Below are 20,116 nucleotides of genomic sequence, written 5' to 3'. Positions count from 1 at the left end.
CATATTCAGGGTGATCCAGGTGGGACTGGAGATCTCAGTCTTAGGACTCAAGCTTCTGTGTAAAGCATCAAGCAGATCTGAAATAAAAAGGATGATAACCCAGTGGTTTTTTTTATATAGTTCCAGGCCTTCTCTTGACAGTTCAGAGTTCTTAAGTGAACAATAGGCAACCACTGAGACTTTGAAATAGACATATTTCCTAAGCATCACCAGTAATTAGCTATATGGATTAACACAAGGCAATTGTCCATTTTCAACCATTTGCAGATGATTTGCTATACATTTCAAAGAGAAATCAATACAGTGATATCACTATATTTACAAAAAGAAAGGGAGTACTTGTGGCACCTTAGAGACTCACGAAAGCTTATGCTCAAATAAATTTGTTAGCGTCTAAGGTGCCACAAGTCCTCCTGTTCTTTTTGCGAATACAGACTAACACGGCTGCTACTCTAAAACCTGCCACTATATTTACACTTCATTTAAATGTTAAGATCTCCTTTTGATCTCTGAATTAACAGAATACAGCATAGACAGGAAAAGTTTGGTTACATTGTTAACCTCCAACAATATATATGTAAACACACACAAAAACACAAACATTATCTACCAATATGTTTCTAAAGGTTGAATTCAGGTCATTTATCTTGCGAGATGCTTTACCCTTTCTGGCCATGTGTCACACCATTATTGATTGTTTTGCAATTCCTCTTGACTGAATTGCAATGTGGATCACATTTTTTCCCCACCTGATTAGAAGACAAATATTTAAAGTGTTAAAAGGTGTTTTAACACTGTAACAAGGATAATTGTAATAGAGTTAAGTGCACTGTAGTTGGAAACAGTCAAAATGAGGCTAAAAGTGTATTCAGAAGATAAGTGTAAAGCTGGGGCCTGTAGTAAGTACTTCTAATACAAAATTGAGCATTGTATCTGACTATTTGGATGTATTGTCTTAGCTGCATATTCTAGAAGAGAAGAACAAACAACTCCAAGAAACAGTGACCGATTTGGAGAAGAAGCTTGGAGAGACTAGAACACAGTGTAGGGAGAAAGAGCTGCAACTCATGTGTCAGAAAAAGAAAGAAAAAGACCTGGTTACTACAGTGCAGAGGTATGAATACCTACTTGATACTCTGGGACTGTTTCAGCGTGCTTGTTGTTTCAAGCTGCCGAATTCTTTGCAGCTTTACTCCAGTATGGTGTCAATGACTTTTGTGTCACACTGGAACGTATTACCACACAGAGGGTGACAGTGTGACACAAAAGTCATTGACACTGTACTGGAAATATGATGAGATTTCCTTTGTATCATGTTACAAATGATACGATAACAGAGGAAGGGCTGACTCTCACCAGTGTCTTTCTGAGCTGGCAGCATGGAATAGTGCCTGGTGGGGGTTGGGTAGAATAAGCGTGTGCAGCAAAAGAGCATTGTTCAGAGACTCCCAGAATTCCAAACTAATAAATAAGCCTGTACTGGACTGTAGGAAAGCTCAGAAGAAATTTATTGAGGGGTAAGCTAAGCATGGAAGGGTCAAAGATTTAAAAATCCTGCGTCCATGTCCTAATGGGGAGGTATTTGTTCTGAAGCGGGAGGATATTTACAGGGACATTTAACTGCAGCTTGTGCCCTATTGCTGGCCTTACATAATCATAAAAGAACAAATTGGGCAGATTTCCATAGAAAAATTCCAGATGGATGATTGAATGAGACAATGTTGTTATGGTGTATGTTACATTCTTTATACTACTTAAAGGCATAATTTTAAAAGGAAAAATATCAATTGGAGTTATGTGATGAAGACGGCCAAAAGAGAGAGGTTATGGAAAGCATAATTTCTCATAATTTGGGGTGGATGTCACTTTAATTCAGGGCCCCTCACTTGCCTAAATGTACATGCCAGTAGCAGTCTAAAAGTGTGTTACTGATGAAAGGCTAGCCAGTTGGGACATCTAGTCAGGCAGATCACTGGACACATTGTTTCCATCTTACAGCTGATGCACGCTTTTATTTGTGCCCGTGTAATCTACTGTGGTGGTTTTTGTCTTTCCTGAAAGCCTACAAATATTTGAAATGATCTCTGGCTTCTATATTGGAAAACAGGATTGTCACTGTAATAAAATACACTTATTTTTGAGAGCTGCTGAGGGGGAAAGCTCTGGCAGCATATAGGGGCTTTAAATGAACTGCAGGGGGCTGGGAACATTCCTGTGGTGCGTAAACAGTGTAATGGCTGAGATTTGTGGCTTTATGCTGCCCATCATAGGGGGCAGGAATGACAGACCATAGTGCTTGGCACTGTGGGCAATTCTGGACTGCAGTGGAGCTCATAGGGACCCCATAGGCAAATTGAGTAAAGCTGCTGTAAGAACAACCCCCAGGACTGCTCTGACTAATGCTGGAGCTGTTTCAGCCCCCACAGCAGCCCATAAAATGGGCAGCACAAAGGTGTTTTAAAGTCACATTTGTTCCCCTCTCTCTGGGTGCGCCTCTGGTGCCATGCCTCAAGAGATGCAACACAGAATCTGGTCCAGGATTTTTTTTTTAACCAGGCAACAAAGTATTACAAAGGTGCAGTATATATTGGATTAGTAATAAAACTTTCCTGTGTATTTAGATTGATCTGTTCTTGTTAATGACATGGTGACTTCAAGAAATCCAGGATTTACACCTGTCGGTTTACTTATACATGAAGCTGGAATCTACTTGTAAAGTCTTGGTGGGTTTGGTGAGAGACTGGGTGATGTTGCTTATGGTGCTTTTTAAACCCTCCACTAGAACATTTTGCAGTTTTGTTTCCTTGTTTTCCCAATACATTGACTAGTTGCTTTTCCATTCTTATCTCTGAATTGCAGTTTGCAACAGAAAGTAGAAAAATGCCTGGAAGATGGTATCCGCCTCCCCATGTTGGACACAAAACAGCTTCAGAGTGAGAATGAATGCCTCAAAGAAAAGAACGAGAAAGCCCACAAGGTCAGTCCATGAAACTGATTAGATGAACTGTCAGCAGCGTCCACAGAATGTCCAATTGTGTTCCTTTGTAGTCTTTTTCTCTCACTCAATTTTTCACGTGTATTGCTGATTCCGGTTTTTCTTCAACACGTGTTTTATGGGTCAGTGCATTTGTTTTGCATGAATCTCGGTTGCACAAGAAAATGTAAACCATTTTTGGTCAAATAAAATACAGAGAGACTTTGTTTTTACCAAGAAACTGGCAATAAGTTAATTGTGATTGTGTAATTAGTAATTTCATGATGAAGATTGCTGTGAGTGTTAAGCAGTATTTCTCTTTTTTTTTATTATTATTATTATTTACTTCTTCAAGGATAGGTCATTTGAGTTCTGGGTTTAGACATTTATAAAAGAAAAGAGGGTTGCTAGATCAGAAATTATAGAGATTATTCTACTTAAAACTCACAGGGTCTATCATCTTTTTGAATGTGGCACTTAGTCATATTTCCCTTTTTTTATAGGTTATAGACAATCAACAAAATCAGATAGCTGGGATGATTTTAGAAATTCAGGTAAGGAAATGTATATATTTTGCCATTGGTTTAGTCAGCTGCAGTTTATGATAATGTGCTATTAAAACACAGATATACAATATCTGTCCAGACAGGAGCTTGGAGTAGAAACATCTCCTTAACCTTAATTCAACCTTAACTACAGTTATCTGCATTCCCTCGTAGCGTCCTAATTTATTCATTATTGATGTTTTACAAAGTTTCTTTGCATTGGCCATATAATTTGGTGGAAAAAACATTAAACAGTAAATGCAAATCTGTGAAGTAGTATGTGGTTTCGCTAACTTCATAACTGAATTTAAATTTCAAGTATGAGCAAAATGAAATTGGGCAACTGAAAGTCCTAATATTTATTAATCAGTAAAAAATAAGCTTTTTAGCACTTTGCAGATAGAAACAAATTGGATTCCCAGCATAAGGTGGAAAACTGCCTCCCTCCAAGCTGCCTTATGCTGATGGTCTAAAGGATGTCATGTCAGATATCCTCAGAGTGGATAATGTCACTTTTGGTGCTATTGATATGACTGCACACTCTTTAACAATGCGTCATGGGACAGGCACAAATTGTAGTCAGATAAGAAAAAGAAATGCACGTTAAACTCCTAAATATTGAACACTAGCAGTTGCTCAAAGGCTGCAGTCTTGAATGCATGGAAATCTAACAGGAATGGGTTTGAAATAAAAGCCACTATTGATGAGTTGCTATAGTATGAATGATCTGGCATACCTGTTAACAAAAATAAGTAAGTTTCCTTCACTTACTTTCATAAAATAACTGATTAATTTTACCCGTCAGTTGGACTGACTGTTTAGTAGCTTAACACACTTATGCCATCACGATGTATTCCTGGATCTCTCCAGTTCCCCTATAGTTTTAACCTCCTCATTCCATCTACTTCCCTGGTGCTAGATATATCAGTGGACCTCATTAATATATGTTGAGGGTCTTACGCTGAGTCAAATTGTGTGTTGAGCTGGATTAGGACCAGTGGCTACAAGCTCTGCTTCATTTATTGGTACCAAGGCCAGCATTGCCCTAACCTGAGTTAGCCCCAGTAACCGTTCTATGTCCATTGTCAGAGCTTGCTGCTATTGACAACCTATTTTTAAACAGGTTTCAGAGTAACAGCCGTGTTAGTCTGTATTCGCAAAAAGAAAAGGACGGTATGTATCTGATGAAGTGAGCTGTAGCTCACGAAAGCTCATGCTCAAATAAATTGGTTAGTCTCTAAGATGCCACAAGGACTCCTTTTATTTTTAAACAGTATCTTCAGCACAGGATGCTCGTACAGTTAAGAGGTGGAAAAAGGAAAGCTTGCATACCTGACACTTGTGCCCAGCGTTCTGTCAGCTGTAGTTGACAGGCTGGTTCTGTTCTCACACCATCATAAGTCAGGTCTGACTCCACTGAAGGCAGTGGAGTTACGCAGGCAAAACTTGGTTTTATATGAAAGGAGAGTCTGGCTTCTTATCTCCATAATGTCGCTGAAGATGCTGTCAGTTTCAGTTACCTGCTGCATAAGTACTGGGTGTGCAATGTAGAAAACTTTCACCCTTAGAAAATAATTGAGGGTCATAATGAGTTTAAAACCAATCTAGGTATGAGGACCAGGATCTCAGGTGCAATGGGGTACCCGTCAGCACACCCTCAGGGCCAACAACAGCGGGGACAGCCAGATTGCAGCATGCTCCATACATACTCCTGGTTTGGGGGTCCTGGAAAGGGATGGTGGAGAACTAGCTACACCAGCTCTATGCCAACAAAGGATTTGGCATGCCTGGGGAATCCTCAGCTGTCTATTTAGGGCAGCTTTAAGTTGCCTTTTTACTCCCAGAGCGGTGCAAAGAGGACTCTGTGTGACCAGGGATCTTGCTCTCTCCTTTAAAACTTCTCTATTTTTAAATTAGGATCTCTTTCTTGTCTTCCTGTTTGTAAGAGAGGTGCTTGCCCCTGAATCGCGTCTGCTTCCAATTTCCTGTAAGCAGCTCTTCAGTGCCCCATTTGGTGGCAACCCAAATAATACTGTCTCTTCCCATTAGAAGACTCCTAGATACAGAGCACCAGCACTTGCATCCAGGGAGATCCATAAACACCCCCCAGAAAGATCCACAATGAGCCTTAGGGACCAGGTGGTAAGCACTAATGGCCTGCTGCAAATGGGAGGCTTTCAATTGATTTCAGTGGGTTTTGGATCAAGGCCCAGCAGACCACCCCCAAAAGCACAAAATTTGAACTTTAGAAGCTGAGAAGCTTTCTAGCCTATTTCTCTATGGAGTCAGCCCCCCCCAGAGCACCCAGATTCCCCTCTGTAGACCTGCCTGATGCCTCGTGTGCTCCTCCATTGTCATTTTGTGCTTCTGTTGAGAGAGGAAGGGAGAGAAGAAATATGGCTGTTTCACCAGCCCCGTTCCTCCCCAGCCTGTTCCAGAATAGGGAGTCCTAGGCCGCTCCAAAGGGGGATCAGCAATTTCAGGCTTGTTGACTTCACAGCTGAGTAACCCACATATCTTGGCAGGACTGTTTTTTTCTTTTTCCTTCTCCCCTCCCCTGCCATCTTGATATTTTTGTGGGGGTGGAGAAGAAGGTTTCAGTGATTGTTCCTGGCCACCAGGGTTCCATCAGTCCATATTTACTTGACCTCTGACCTCATCAGTCATTATGTAGCATTTGTTCTCCTGTCTCCTGCTCCCGCTGGGAGTTTAAAGGAAATTGCAGGTGAATTGTTAACATCACTAGAAGAGGGAGGATTTCTTTCCAGAACCAGGAAGCACAGAATGTGGTTAAGCAAAAACCAGACTAATAATACCTTTTTGAATTTTACTTATTTACTCAGTGAGTTCATCCACAATTTAAAATTATGCTTTATACGTGTATTTTCAGTTCAGTATTTTCTTTAAAAAGTAGCCCCTCAAATATTATTTTTGATATTTGCCTCCTGGAAGTATCAGCTGAAATGAAAACAAATCCTGCTCCAAACAACAATTTGTGACCATTTTAATTTCCTGTTTATTTGTAATGGTTTTTGATCTTCCCATTTTTTTTTTTTATTGTGAGAGATTAATGTCTTGGTTACTTTTGAGATGTTGTTTTGCGTGCCGAACATCTTCAAAAATAGAAAATGTAGATGGCAGTTGCTTTTTTAAAATTCCGGTTCAAATGATTAAATTAGATTGTCACAGAACTAACATTTTCTTTAGGAAAAAATAAAAATTAAGAAGGATAGAAAAGCCAGATTGTACAGGGCACTTGTTATCCAACGCATATCTGGCGTTCCTATTGTTGGAGCTATTTGTGTATCATGACTGATGGGATTAACACAACTGAATTTTAGCTTCATATAGAAAACGTATAAAGTAAATCACACAGCGAGAGGGGAAGGGAAAACCTATAGTACTGTGTGTCCGGGATGGTAAGCCAGTGGGCTTGTATGTGAGTGAGCACTTAGACATGAAGCTCCTACCCAAGGTAGGATTAATAATTAATACAAGTTTCCAATTTTAGTGATCCCTGGCAAATGCCAGTGACTCATGAGCTGATGACATACATATGATTCAATAAAAAGAAAAGGAGTCCTTGTGGCACCTTAGAGACTAACCAATTTATTTGAGGTGCCACAAGGACCCCTTTTCTTTTTGCGGATACAGACTAACACGGCTGCTACTCTGAAACATGTGATTCAGTGTAATATAGAATTGTATGTGAAATTATTTCCAGACTATTCATTGATGGAGTGTGACTACAGTTATACATAAGACACAATGACAGAGAGAATTTTGAAAATCAAATGGGAAAACTTAATAGTACCTTTGAACATGTCTTTTTAAAAAAAAACAAACAAACTTGTAATGTGCATAGATGGGATGAACATAAAACAAAGAATGTAAATGTACATTCAGTGTGACTGTTGAATGTAAGGTTTCAGAGTAACAGCCGTGTTAGTCTGTCTTTGCAAAAAGAAAAGGAGGACTTGTGGCACCTTAGAGACTAACCAATTTATTTGAGCATGAGCTTTCGTGAGCTAGCGAGCTGTAGCTCAAGAAAGCTCATGCTCAAATAAATTGGTTAGTCTCTAAGGTGCCACAAGTACTCCTGTTCTTGTTGAATGTAAAAACCTCTTTTAGTTGATATAAATGAACAATATCTGGGGGGTCTACATCAGGGGTGGGCAAACTTTTTGGCCCGAGGGCCACATCGGGGTTGCGAAACTCTATGGAGGGCCGGGTAGGGAAGGCTGTGCCTCCCCAAACAGCCTGGCCCCCACCCCCTCCCACTTCCCGCCCCCCTCAGAACCTCCAACTCCCCCGCTCCTTGTCCCCTGACAGCCCCGCCCCATCCAACGGCCCCCTGACTGCCCCCCGGAACTCCCTGCCCCTTAAACTCCCCCGCTCCCCACCCCCTTACTATGCTGCCCAGAGCAGCAGGAGCTCGCATTCACGCCACCGTGCTCCCTGGCAGGAGCGGCGGGCCAGAGCGCTGGCGCACAGCGAGCTGAGGCTGTGGGGGAGGGAGGACAGCAGGGGAGGGGCCGGGGGCTAGCCTCCCTGGCCGGGAGCTCAAAGGCCGGGCAGGACAGTTTGCGCACCGCTGCTCTACATGGTGATTTAGCATACCACTGAGTAAATTCTCTTATTATTCACCTTTTAGAAGTCAAAATGTAATAGGGAAGACAAATCCTCTGTTTTTGGTTCTGGTGTGTCAGAATAGGGAAGCAGCAGCACCATTCTTCATTACTTTCAGGTTAATGCATTTGGAAAAGCTCTATGCTATTGGGAGTCAAATGGGCAGTGGGTTAGTGCATTAGCCTTTGAATGTAACTCTCAGAGTAATTTCATATTCAGTCGAAAAGGAATTAGTTTATCCTAAAACTTCATGGGCATTTTTCTGTGCCCCAAAAGCACTGTACAGTTTGGAACAATTCAGCACAATTTGCCATGGCTGCTTCAGTTATTGCTCTTCTTCTCCTTGAGTTCTTCATATCCTCAAGAAAAACTATTAGAGAATTGGGATGAAACCATAAGGTTCCTATTGAAATTGAACTATAGAACTTAATAAAGAACGATTAATCTTACTTTTTTTTAACCATCTTCTTAGAATTCTCTGAGAGAGAAGTGATTCTCTATTACATTTTACAGGACTTTTCCAGGAGTCCACGTAAGAAAATATTCTTCTGAGCCAATGCCATTCCGTACATGGGCTAGCATTGTGTAGTAAGCAGTAATCTATGGAGAACCCATTTTAATTCTTGCAACACGACCTTGAGTTCCACTGGCCTGGAAAGGTTAAATCAAAATAGTTCCACCAGTGAAGAAGTATGCAGCATTGCCACGTATGCTCCTCCTGTATTTTGAGCAAGCTAGGAGTGGATTGACATCAAATAATTGGAACTGGCAACAGGTTTTACATATTAATGTGCTGATCAAAGGCTATAAAGGAACCTTTGGGTGCACTGCGAGAGCATATCACTGGGCTTTGAGAGCAATAACATTACCAACATGAAAAAAATCCCCCTTTTTGAAGCTTTGCAAGAGTCTGTGGTTTAGAGCCTTAGGAGTTTATATAAGCAGTAGCTCAGCTTTATTAATATTCTGAGTGAGGCAGTTTGACTGCTTCTCTTTCTGGATTTGAGCCAAATAATCCTGCAAAGCATATAAACATAGATAAGGGAAATCATCAAGTGGTGAAATAAGTCTGCATGATACTGACAAAGATAACTAAGGTCATACTGAATTGCAGTATATGTCCCAGTGGAACTATGTATGTGGAGGTGTCTCTTGGAACCCAGAAGTAACCTTTGTAAGCAGGAACTAGAAACCCACTACACCAGCAAAAGATGACACGTGCACTTAATCTGAAATATTAATATTATTTAGTGATGTACGTTTTCAGAACTATACAAACATTAACAAATTCCACATATTTGTGCAGAGCAGGATTATCCCTATTTTTGAGAAGGAGAACATGGAATGTTACGTCACAGTGACATACAATAAGTACAGATAAGTGTTTTAGATGAATGGAGTTTGACAAATGTTTATAGTCTGATTTTATATATATATATATATATATATATATATATATATATATAATAAAAGCTAGGCAAAGGAAATAAAGCAATGGTGTGAATTTCTCATGAGATCAAGGTCATTGTCTCAGATGAGCTGATATTGCAAGAACTTTGACCCAATTAGGGGTGAAATTTGTCCTGTATCTGTTTTCCACAACTTTAAGAAGCTTTATAAAATGGATTTATTGTTATTTAAGCATTCAGCTGTCAAAAAGACAGTGAGGTGAGACCACTAAAGCACACTCAAGAGCCGTTGACTCAGCACCACTGGAGGAGTTGATCACAGAATCATAGAATATCAGGGTTGGAAGGGACCTCAGGATGTCATCTAGTCCAACCCCCTGCTGAAAGCAGGACCGATCCCCAATTAAATCATCCCAGCCAGGGCTTTGTCAAGCCTGACCTTAAAAACTTCTAAGGAAGGAGATTCTACCACCTCCCTAGGCAACGCATTCCAGTGCTTCACCACCCTCCTAGTGAAAAAGTTTTTCCTAATATCCAACCTAAACCTCCCCCACTGCAACTGGAGACCATTACTCCTTGTCCTGTCCTCTTCTACCACTGAGAATAGTCTAGAACCATCCTCTCTGGAACCACCTCTCAGGTAGTTGAAAGCAGCTATCAAATCCCTCCTCATTCTTCTCTTCTGCAGATTAAACAATCCCAGTTCCCTCAGCCTCTCCTCATAAGTCATGTGTTCCAGACCCCTAATCATTTTTGTTGCCCTTCGCTGGACTCTCTCCAATTTATCCACATCCTTCTTGTAGTGTGGGGCCCAAAACTGGACACAGTACTCCAGATGAGGCCTCACCAATGTCGAATAGAGGGGAACGATCACGTCTCTCGATCTGCTGGCTATGCCCCTACTTATACATCCCAAAATGCCATTGGCCTTCTTGGCAACAAGGGCACGCTGTTGACTCATATCCAGCTTCTTGTCCACTGTCACCCTAGGTCCTTTTCCGCAGAACTGCTGCCTAGCCATTCGGTCCCTAATCTGTAGCGGTGCATTGGATTCTTCCGTCCTAAGTGCAGGACCCTGCACTTATCCTTGTTGAACCTCATCAGATTTCTTTTGGCCCAATCCTCCAATTTGTATTGATCTTTTTGGTCAATGTAGGAATCAAATCTGAGAAGCTGAGTATTTATTAGCAATAGGTTCATAGACAGTTATTGCTGGTTTGTAACTGCTAGGATGATCATTTGGACAGCTGAAGTGACCCAAAAGCTATTAAATTATTTTACTTTGCAGCCACTTGTTTAATCAGGATTCTTTCACACACACAACCCCCTCCCCACTGCACAGTTCAGGTGTTTTAAAAATAATTTTGTAAAAAATTACAGTAACTGCACCATATCAAGAGTGGTCATCAAAGGCCAAAAAAGGCCTTCGATCTGAATTTACCATCAAATTCTGACAGTACTCTCAGGAGGGGTTGTCTCCATAGTCTTAAAAATGGAAAAAGAAAGGTGAAAAGAACTTCGTCTTGTTAGTGACAATGAAATTAGCACAAAATTGACACTTAGTGGGCGTTAAGACGTTCCTCGTATAAAAAGGAAATAGCTGCTTGGAATTAATTATAGTGAATAGTAATTTTAGACTCCATGTATTTTCCCCTACTTAAAATCCACAGGTATTTGTGTTTATTAAGAAGACACTTAACTTATTTTAAGGGTTTTTCTCTGAGGTTTGATATTACTGTAGAAATCTACCATGATAACTTAAAATTTTCTCTGACTAGAAATAGTCTGTATCCTACAGAGATTTGCTCCCCAACTGACTGCTAGAGGAAGCTGTTCCTATCGCTAAATGCCGAGTCATTTTAACGCTGATGGGAAGGTGGTGAAATAAATAGATGATTTACTGTACTTGTTATGTTTGGATTTACTTGTTCCTCAACAAAATTTATCCCAATGGACCACAATATACCCCAACTGACAAGATACAAGAATTAAGGCACTTATTCCTGTTTTTATTCTATCTAGTCTATGGAAGAAAAGCTTTTGCAAGGGAAACTGACAATGCAGAAGATGACAAATGAGATGGAAGAAAAAGAAAGGCATATACAGCAGTTAAATAAAACTCTGCTTGAAGTAAGTAATTAGAAACCCCTGATAAAAATATTTCTACTGCAGTAGGGCTTTAGATCCCAGTCAGGGCCCCACTGTGGTAGGTGCTCTGCAGGTATGTAGTCAAGAGACAGTACCTGCCCTGAAGAGCTTACTGTTTCAGTTAATGACAAGACACGATAAATGAATGAAACAGACAAATCGGTGGGGATTTATTGCCATTCACACTTTGAGTGAGTGTTCTAGCCTGGAAGCTTTGATATGGATGGTTTATTTTTAATTTTTAAAATCAGATTAGGCCCTAAATCTGCCATTTAATAAATGCCATCATTTATCTAAGTCCATTCAGTTTAATTCATATTGTTCACTGTTTGAAACAGAAAATATGCTGCTTTTTTGTATGGTGAATGTTTTGAGATGTCTACAACTGGTGTGGGCTAGTATTAGATGACAAAAATGACACAGCCCTTTTCTTTCTTTCTTTATTTTCACAAAGAACCAAAGACTAATGGAAGAGAATGCCTTTTTGAGGGAGCAGATACGCCAGATGGAACAGTCCAGACAGCCAGTGTCTCAAAAGATGCCAGTGGCTGACCAGTTGTTCAAAGAAATGTCTCATTGTTTGTTTGACTTGAAAGCACTATGCAGCATTCTTACCCAGAGAGCTCAGGGCAAGGAGCCTAACCTCTCCTTACTGCTGGGAATCAGATGTAAGTGATATTATCATACAATATTTATATTGTACTTTGACATTGAGAAACCACAGTCTATAGCAATGGAATCTAGTTTGGGCTGGCTGAGACCTGTACTTTCTGGTCACCATGCAGAAAACTAAACATCACTCTTTCTATATTTTTCAAGTGTTCTTGGTCATGCCGTTATTATTCCAGGCTATTAAGTATTTCCTGTTAATGTCCTTCAGGTTATAAGATATACAGGAGGGGCAGAACTCAGCCTGATAAAATGTAGTAATTCCCCACGTGCTTCTTACCACAAAGATCCCAAAACTCTTTTCAAATGTATATGATATGACCAAATCATAATCAGGAACCACTTTATAGAGTAGTGCCATCTTCTCTAAGGTGAAATGCAGCAGCTGTTTGATAGCACACAACATAGCCAACAGGTTAGGAGAAGAAGTGGAGAAAATTATATATGTTAGCATACTTCCGGATGAGCCAGTATACTGGCATTAATGCACATAAGTTTACAGTGCCATGTGATCTTGAATAAGTATAAGTAGTCAAGACTCCACAAGGGATGCTTTCAGTAACACAGGTTTACTACTAATAGAACCCACTTCCTGAAGCAAATAGGTGTTGCACTGAGATCTCCCAACTGATTATTAATCTGACTTGATTTTGTGAGCTCCAGTAGGATCACAACATGAGATGGTATAAATTAAAGAAAATACTCTAGGACCTCACTAATAGAGAGCTGTTGCAGACCAGCCATGGTTATGGACTAGTGAGTGTTGGGGCAGGAATCGACACGTGTAGTTCTCATTTCTGTTACCTACGCAGCATTTGAAGGGGTTGGCCGAACGGTGGTTTTACTCTGTGAGGTCCCAGGGGAGCATTAATTGCATCTCTGTTTGAGATACCTAGTCTTGCTATTCCAGGCTACTGGAAGGATACATCCTGCATGCATTGCTCTCCACCAGGTTGCCCAGACCCATGTCCACCTGCTTTTGGGCTGTGCCCCAGACTCCTGGGGAGAAAGTCGTGCTGCCACCGCTCCTCCATCCCACCCAGCACGCTTTCTATTGGCAGGAGCCCCCCCCGGAAATTGTGGAGACAATCTGGCCTTTAGGGTTTTCCATAGCCACTTTGAAAGAGCTACAGTAGATTCAAAAATTGAATAGTGTATTGTTTTAAGTGCACTAAGTACTGCATGTGGATGGCTTTTCATTATATTGAAGCAATTTTTGTCCTGGTATCACTAAAAACCGAACATGCCCTCTTCGAAGTGAATGAATGCGTAAGTAAATGTATTCCTGTTTTCATGTGGTTGCAAGGTAAGCTCTAGCTGTGTCTTGTTTTTCACAGCAATGAGCTGTTCAGCTGAAGAGAATGAGAATTACCACAGCACAGAAACTCTCACCAAGAAACTCTCAGAGGTGTGTCAGTTACGGAAGGATATTGATGAACTGAGGACTCTAATATCAGACCGTTATGCTCAGGACATGGGAGACAACTGCATTACCCAATGATAACATTTTGGTCTCACAGCAATGACTACATTATTAAATGCTGCTGTGTTACAGATCTTTGCATTTCTATGAAGGAGCCCTGTGGGAAGACTGCATACTGTATAGGAGCTGCACATGGGTGTCTCTGCTGGATCTGAGGGTTGTGCATAATTAATTTGGGGGATGGTAGGGAAATCATAATTTGAAGTGGTACAGATCTCAATAAAATCTGTGTTCTCCAAGCTACTGAATGTAGGACCAAGCTGTGAAGAATGTTCCCATTAGAGATGTAGGATTTTATTTCCTCCCTCGTGGCTCAGTTAAACAATTTGTATGGTTATATTGTTTTCTGGAGTCAAAGCAAAGTCTCAGAAAAAGGCACTGTTGTTACTACTGTACTTACTTTCCTTCATCAGCGGTTGGAATTGCACTGTCAGAATTGAAAGGCTGGAGTGACAGGTTCAAGCACCCAAAGGTGTAGAGAAAAAAATGGACAGTGGAGCCAGATGCTTCTGCAAAACACATCATGTTGGAAACAGCAAATTGGGGTGGTCTTAGACTATAACAAAAGGTGGTTGCTCTTTTTATAATTGCCTCGTGAATTAGGTAAGGGAAAGAAGGGGTAGTTTTAGCAGCTGATCCTGTTAATTATTAGAGTTTTTATTTTATCCAGCAACAGTCTAGGCAGACAAACTCTGTATGTGAATGTGGTCCCATCAGATTTAGATGTTAACCTTCTTCATATCGCCATCTTTTAACATGTTGCTTAAAAACTTTGTTTCAGTAATATGAAGACTGTGTGACACAAACCCACGAAAGCCAGCAGCTGTAAGTCTTAAGACTGGCTTTCTGTCCAAAAAAATGACACTGGAGACATCTCATGGTGTGTGTACTGTAGTTATTTTCTATCTACAACCTCTGTTTTAAATGTGTTCAGCCTCTATATCAAAGGCCCAATCTTGCAGGCCTCCTGAAGGTAATGAACACCCTAAATCCAGTGGGTCAAGGAGGCTGGTTGGCACCGTGCAGCATCTGGGCCCCATACACAATATTTTCTGCCTCTCAGTGCTGAAAGCTCAGAATGCTATCCACAGACTCTCTCATTTTGTGTGGTGTGCAGGACTTGTAGATTTTTCCAGTCCTGTAGGAAAGGATTACTTTTTAAAAAATAAAGGAACACATCATTATCCAGTGCAAGACTGCCCCTGCAGGATAGATAGAATATTAGCACTCCCGCAAAAAGATTCTGTGATCAGAATTTAGCTGAGTAACTGTAAAACAAGGATACCGCTATTTCACTGGAGACAAACACAGCAAATAAATTCTGCCTTCAAATGCTGACCTGACCAAAATGGCTGTCAAGCTGCATTATTAATGTTAAACAGACAATGAGAAATAATCATAAAAGACTACAAACACATTTAAAATTGAAAAAGTTTTGAGAGCAAATAGCTGCAGCTTGCTTGTGCCGTTATTACAGCTGACAGTACAGTGCTGACAGCATTAGATATCTTTTGTTAGTAAGCTTATGGGCAATGACAAAGTGGGCTGGAAGACAGCAAACTGTAGTAAAGGAATGGCTATTTTCAGTTTTTCTGACAATATCTATATTTAATTTTCACTGTTTGTTTAAAACAGAAAAATAGCTTAAGAATAACGTGGATTGACATTGCTGATTTTAATGTTGACATTTTCAGCTTTCTGTTTTGTGTTACAAAGTGTTTAAATGTCATTGTTATGAACTTAGAAAAGACTGACCAGAAGATTTTTAAATGACTAACTATTACATGGGTTTATTTATTCAACAGGTCTTGCTTGCTAAACCGTCCCTACACCTGGCCTAGGTCTGTGAAAATCTATTTTAGTGTTTATATTAATGGTTCTCAGTATTTTTCAAGTGCAGATTTACTCAGACTGAAGCAGCAACTTTGGGAGCATTAAGTCTTCCATTCTTACAACTGAACAGCCTAATCTTTACATTTTAAAAAAATCAGCCTATGAAAGGGAAATGTATTCCTGTTTTAAATCGCGTGGGCACATATTGGAGGGATAGCGTAGTGTTAGAGAAGGGAACAGCAGATTCTGTTTTTATCTGAGCCAGGTCCTCCCTGTGTGATGCTCAGCAGGTCACTTAATCTCTGTACCTCAGTTTCCCCATCTCAAAAATGGGGATACTGCACTGGGGAGTTTTGATTAATGTTTATAAAGCACTTAGAGATCCTTGGAAAGAAGTTGCTATGATTCAAAAGTATTATAGAACGTTCTCCCAGTATGAAAGTCTTGATTTTTTTTTTAGTTGCACTATTGTGAATGATACTGTAATTCTGCATCTTTTCTCTTTGGTATATTAGAGCGCCAATTGTATTTACATTAAAATACAAGAGCACTTGATTTTTAAAGTAACACACTGAGTTTATCTGCCTCAGTCAAATTAAAGCAGGGAGAGAAATGGCAGATGTGATGAGCCAAAGATACAAATTACTGATAAGGTTAGAATTAAGTGCCCACAAGAATAAGTATTTTTTCCTTTTCTTTGATTTCTTAGAATTGGGCCTGCAGTTGTAGGAGCTATTGCTATATATGCATCAATTTACAGATGTCTCCAAACAGAATAAGCTTTGTCTAAGTAAGATATGCATGATTGTTTAACTGGTTAAAAAGTAGAGTGTGTGTGGTCTCATTTGACATATTTAATATGATATGGTTGATTAACAAATGTTAACAGTGGCATTACTGAAACTGATTTAGTCATGACAACTTTTTGCCATAACTTAGAGACAATCTCAAGGGCTAAAAAAAAGTCTGAGTGGATACTGTACCATTTTGTCTATTAGTGGACTTTCAGAGAAACAAGTACAGTAATTTTTGTACAGTTTGTCTAATTTCTCCAATCCTTTAAGTGATACTTACAGTAAATTACTGTATTCAAGAATGTATTTTGAAAATGGCATAGAAAGGAGTTGTCTTTGGGTAAGCTATAGAAGATGCTATGTATTTACTGTTTATAAGTAGTTCAGCTCAATTGTATAAACTTAACTTAGATTCTTAACCTCAGATGTGTAGGTTTGTAGTGATGTGGTTCTGTAATTTATTGAGGTTGCTGTAACCACCAACTCAGGCGACATTTTAAAACTGCCAGTAGTGTAGCTGTAAGAGCCAAAGTTATTTTGCTCTGCTCATTTCTGAAGATTTCTTACCACTTTTAGTTAGAGGGGAAAATAATCCTGCTTTCTACTTTAAAGATAAGAGGGTGCAAGGAAGGATGGAAATCTCTCTTCAGGTACCTGACACCTGAATTTTGCCCTCACTTATGTCCATGTACCCTCAATGACATAAGTGGGGTTGCATGGGCATAACTGGAATTAGAATTTGGTTGTTTTAATAGAATTGGAATACAACAGGTTTTTCTGCTGCGTGGGGAAATATTTAGATTGTTTGAATCAATCAACCAACATTTTTAAAATATGAAAACAAAACAGTGGCTATTGACAATTATATAAATGGATTTTATATGACTAGCTGATCAGCAGTATTAAGTCCACTGCTGCATACCTTTGTGCCTTTTGTTGCCTACAGTAAATGTATATAGTCCCAATGAATTTTACTTGAGCTAGAAGAATGTCAATAATTATTGCACCTTGTTTGCTTGAACTACGGATCTTTTGTTTTTAGGCTTTGAGAGTAAGGAGTCTCTTACGTAATATCTAGAAATATGTACTAAATGCTATAGGTACTAGGCCTACATCTTGTAAGTTAGATGATTTTTAGCAGTCCAGTTTTTCTGTACAGGAAGAGTGAGAGGGAAATTCAATCAGAATGATAATTTTGTATATATTAACGACAATATATCATTGGTAATCGGTGGGGAGGGGGGGCTGAGGCTACCTTTTAAAAGCACAGCTGACATACGTACTGGCTCAGTCCCCAAAGGCTGGTAGTTATGTAAATTGGGTTCTGTTTTTGAACCGCCCAGAATACCTCATGTGTAAATAGAGTTGTCATGACTTAATCAAAATGCATTCAGTGTAAAAAGTAAAGGAGCCACTGGGTGGCTCACCTTTAGCTCTGTTGTTGCCTCTTTTTGTAATTTTTTTATAGTAGGGTTTACAGCTAGAATTTTGAATGCCAAAGTTCTATTTATTAAATAATAAGTTTTCATTGTTAACGGCTAGTATTTTTCCACTGGAATTTTGTTTGTTGTTTGGGATTTGTATCTACAGAGCAAAAATAAATTTTGTTACAAAATTACTGTTTTTAATCATAATTTATATTGTGATAACACCCGGCTAGGATTGATGCCTCACTGTGCTAGTCACTATACAAAATAGGAGCAAGACATGGTCCCTCCACTGAAAGGCCAGCAACCTAAAAGTAAAAGCAGAGAGAAAAGATACCAGTACATACCAACTGTGACACATACCTAGACAGAAGAAGGAAAATTACTCACCCATAATCCTTTTTTTAAATAGTTCTCTCTTCTCCTATCCTACACCAAAAACAGCCTAACACAGAAAATCCATTCCACCTACCAGGAAGCAAGTTGGCACAACAGTTGTCACTCTTGGACACCAAGTGCGCCCTTGGTATTCATGTACAAAACCCCCACTCACTGCCACCTAACCCTGTAAGTGCCTAGATTCACTTGGAGCTTAAACTTTTTGCAGTAAAAGTGCCCATGTTTCTGCCTCTGAACAGGGGTGCTACTGCCCCACTCCAGGGGTCCAGGTGCCTAAGCCCTAGTGCCATTCATAAACTTGGGGGAATAGGCAGCCTCTGAGCACACCTACCATATCAGGCCCTGCAGACAGGCTCATAACTCCACACAAAATGGCTATACGGGTGGGGAGAGGGAATGAGAAAGTAGGACTTCCTTCATTACCTTTAGCTTAGTAGTTAAGGTACTTGCAATGTGGGAGACCCCTGGTATTGGTATTTTTATCTAGGATGGGGTGGGGTGATAGCTCATTTGCTATCATACAAGGCCTTCGAAATCTTGCTTTTTGCCTAGCTTCTAGCAGATATATGGGCTGCTCTGAAGTCCTTCATCCCCTAGCCTAGGAGATATTCTGGCTGCTACAGAGCCCAGCCAGCAGGTGGAAGAATCTATGCGCTATTCTGGCTAAGAGTCCAGAGGTGGAAAGTGTAAGAGAACATGCAGGTCAATGAGCAATAGCAAAGGGGGTGTGTTTAAAATGAGTCTGTGCAGAGAGGTAAAAGGATTGGCCAGTTGTTGAAGATCATTCCCAAATGGGTCATGATCTGGGTCCTACATCTCAAAGTTGCTCAGAGCTCCAAGCTGCATCAATTAATACAGGCCCTGTCACAGGACTCGACCATGTGGAGTTAATCAAAGAAAGATTTGTGTTTGTCCCCACTTAACACAGGTTCATAACCAGTACAGCCAGACACTACTTAAACACATGAAGCCAAAGACAGGCCAAAGGAGAATGACCAACTCCAAATGGCTTGTTGCCTAAAGCAAAGTAAAGAGAGAGTGTTTGTTTATATTCACCTCCTGGATCCTTGCAACTCCCTGTAAGAACTCTTCTCCCTCCCTTCTCTTTGGCCTTGGCTTTGGACTTTGTGTGAACCTTTCCCTCAGAGACAACCTCTCAGTCAGCCACCATCTCACTTCGCAGAGCTTGCACAGAAATTATTTGTTATGCCTACCTGCCAGAGACACCACAAAATTCACCTCTAATATAATTAGCCAGTGTGTTATACACATTTCACATCACTGGGAGTTCTCTAGCCCTCTCTCTGGACTGCTAATGAGGTACTCCTCATTAAATGAAACTCCCTCTGTCTTCTGTATTAACATATGTGCTGGGCAACATATAGCCCACTTTTCCATAAGGCTGAGCAGTTCATAAAAGATTAACTTCATGAGAATGTGATGAATGAATCTATTAAAGCAATTTTAATACTTAAAAACCCCATTTTCCTCAGTCTAAATATAGTACTGTTAGTGTACACCACAAAAACACTATAGGTCCAAACATGGTGTGTGGTTTTTCTGTTTTGTGTATTTTTTACAAAACACACACCTCAACTGTGACAGCTACACCTACAATAGATTTTGCAGTGGTTCACTATGGCTGAAGAGTCATTTGGTCTGTAAGCAAATGACAGTGGTGTGAGCTGGTGTATTTGAAGGTGTGGGGAAGGAGATAGAGAATTCTATGATACTCAGTTCCTGTAGTGTGTGTGTGTGTGTGTTACTGTGGCAAAGCTTAATAAAACTGTCATCTTTTTCTCCTTG

At 40.1% G+C, this 20,116-nt stretch overlaps 1 protein-coding gene across 1 annotated transcript in view; it reads left to right on the top strand.

Moving 5' to 3' along the window:
* CEP85L (centrosomal protein 85L) overlaps positions 1 to 18,071 on the top strand; it is a 179,521-nt gene extending 161,450 nt beyond the window's left edge. Inside the window, exons 8-13 of the mRNA XM_077812142.1 lie at positions 960 to 1,114; positions 2,860 to 2,977; positions 3,478 to 3,528; positions 11,580 to 11,687; positions 12,160 to 12,373; positions 13,712 to 18,071. Coding sequence (XP_077668268.1) covers positions 960 to 1,114; positions 2,860 to 2,977; positions 3,478 to 3,528; positions 11,580 to 11,687; positions 12,160 to 12,373; positions 13,712 to 13,875 — 810 coding nt within the window. The 3' untranslated portion in view covers positions 13,876 to 18,071. The remainder of the gene's footprint in view (positions 1 to 959; positions 1,115 to 2,859; positions 2,978 to 3,477; positions 3,529 to 11,579; positions 11,688 to 12,159; positions 12,374 to 13,711) is intronic.
* Positions 18,072 to 20,116: the final 2,045 nt, after the last annotated feature.

This window comes from Eretmochelys imbricata, chromosome 3, assembly GCF_965152235.1.
Source record: "Eretmochelys imbricata isolate rEreImb1 chromosome 3, rEreImb1.hap1, whole genome shotgun sequence".
Lineage (NCBI taxonomy): Eukaryota > Metazoa > Chordata > Testudines > Cheloniidae > Eretmochelys > Eretmochelys imbricata.
Note: the sequence above shows the minus strand (reverse complement) of the source record. Positions and strands in the feature narration are given on the sequence as shown.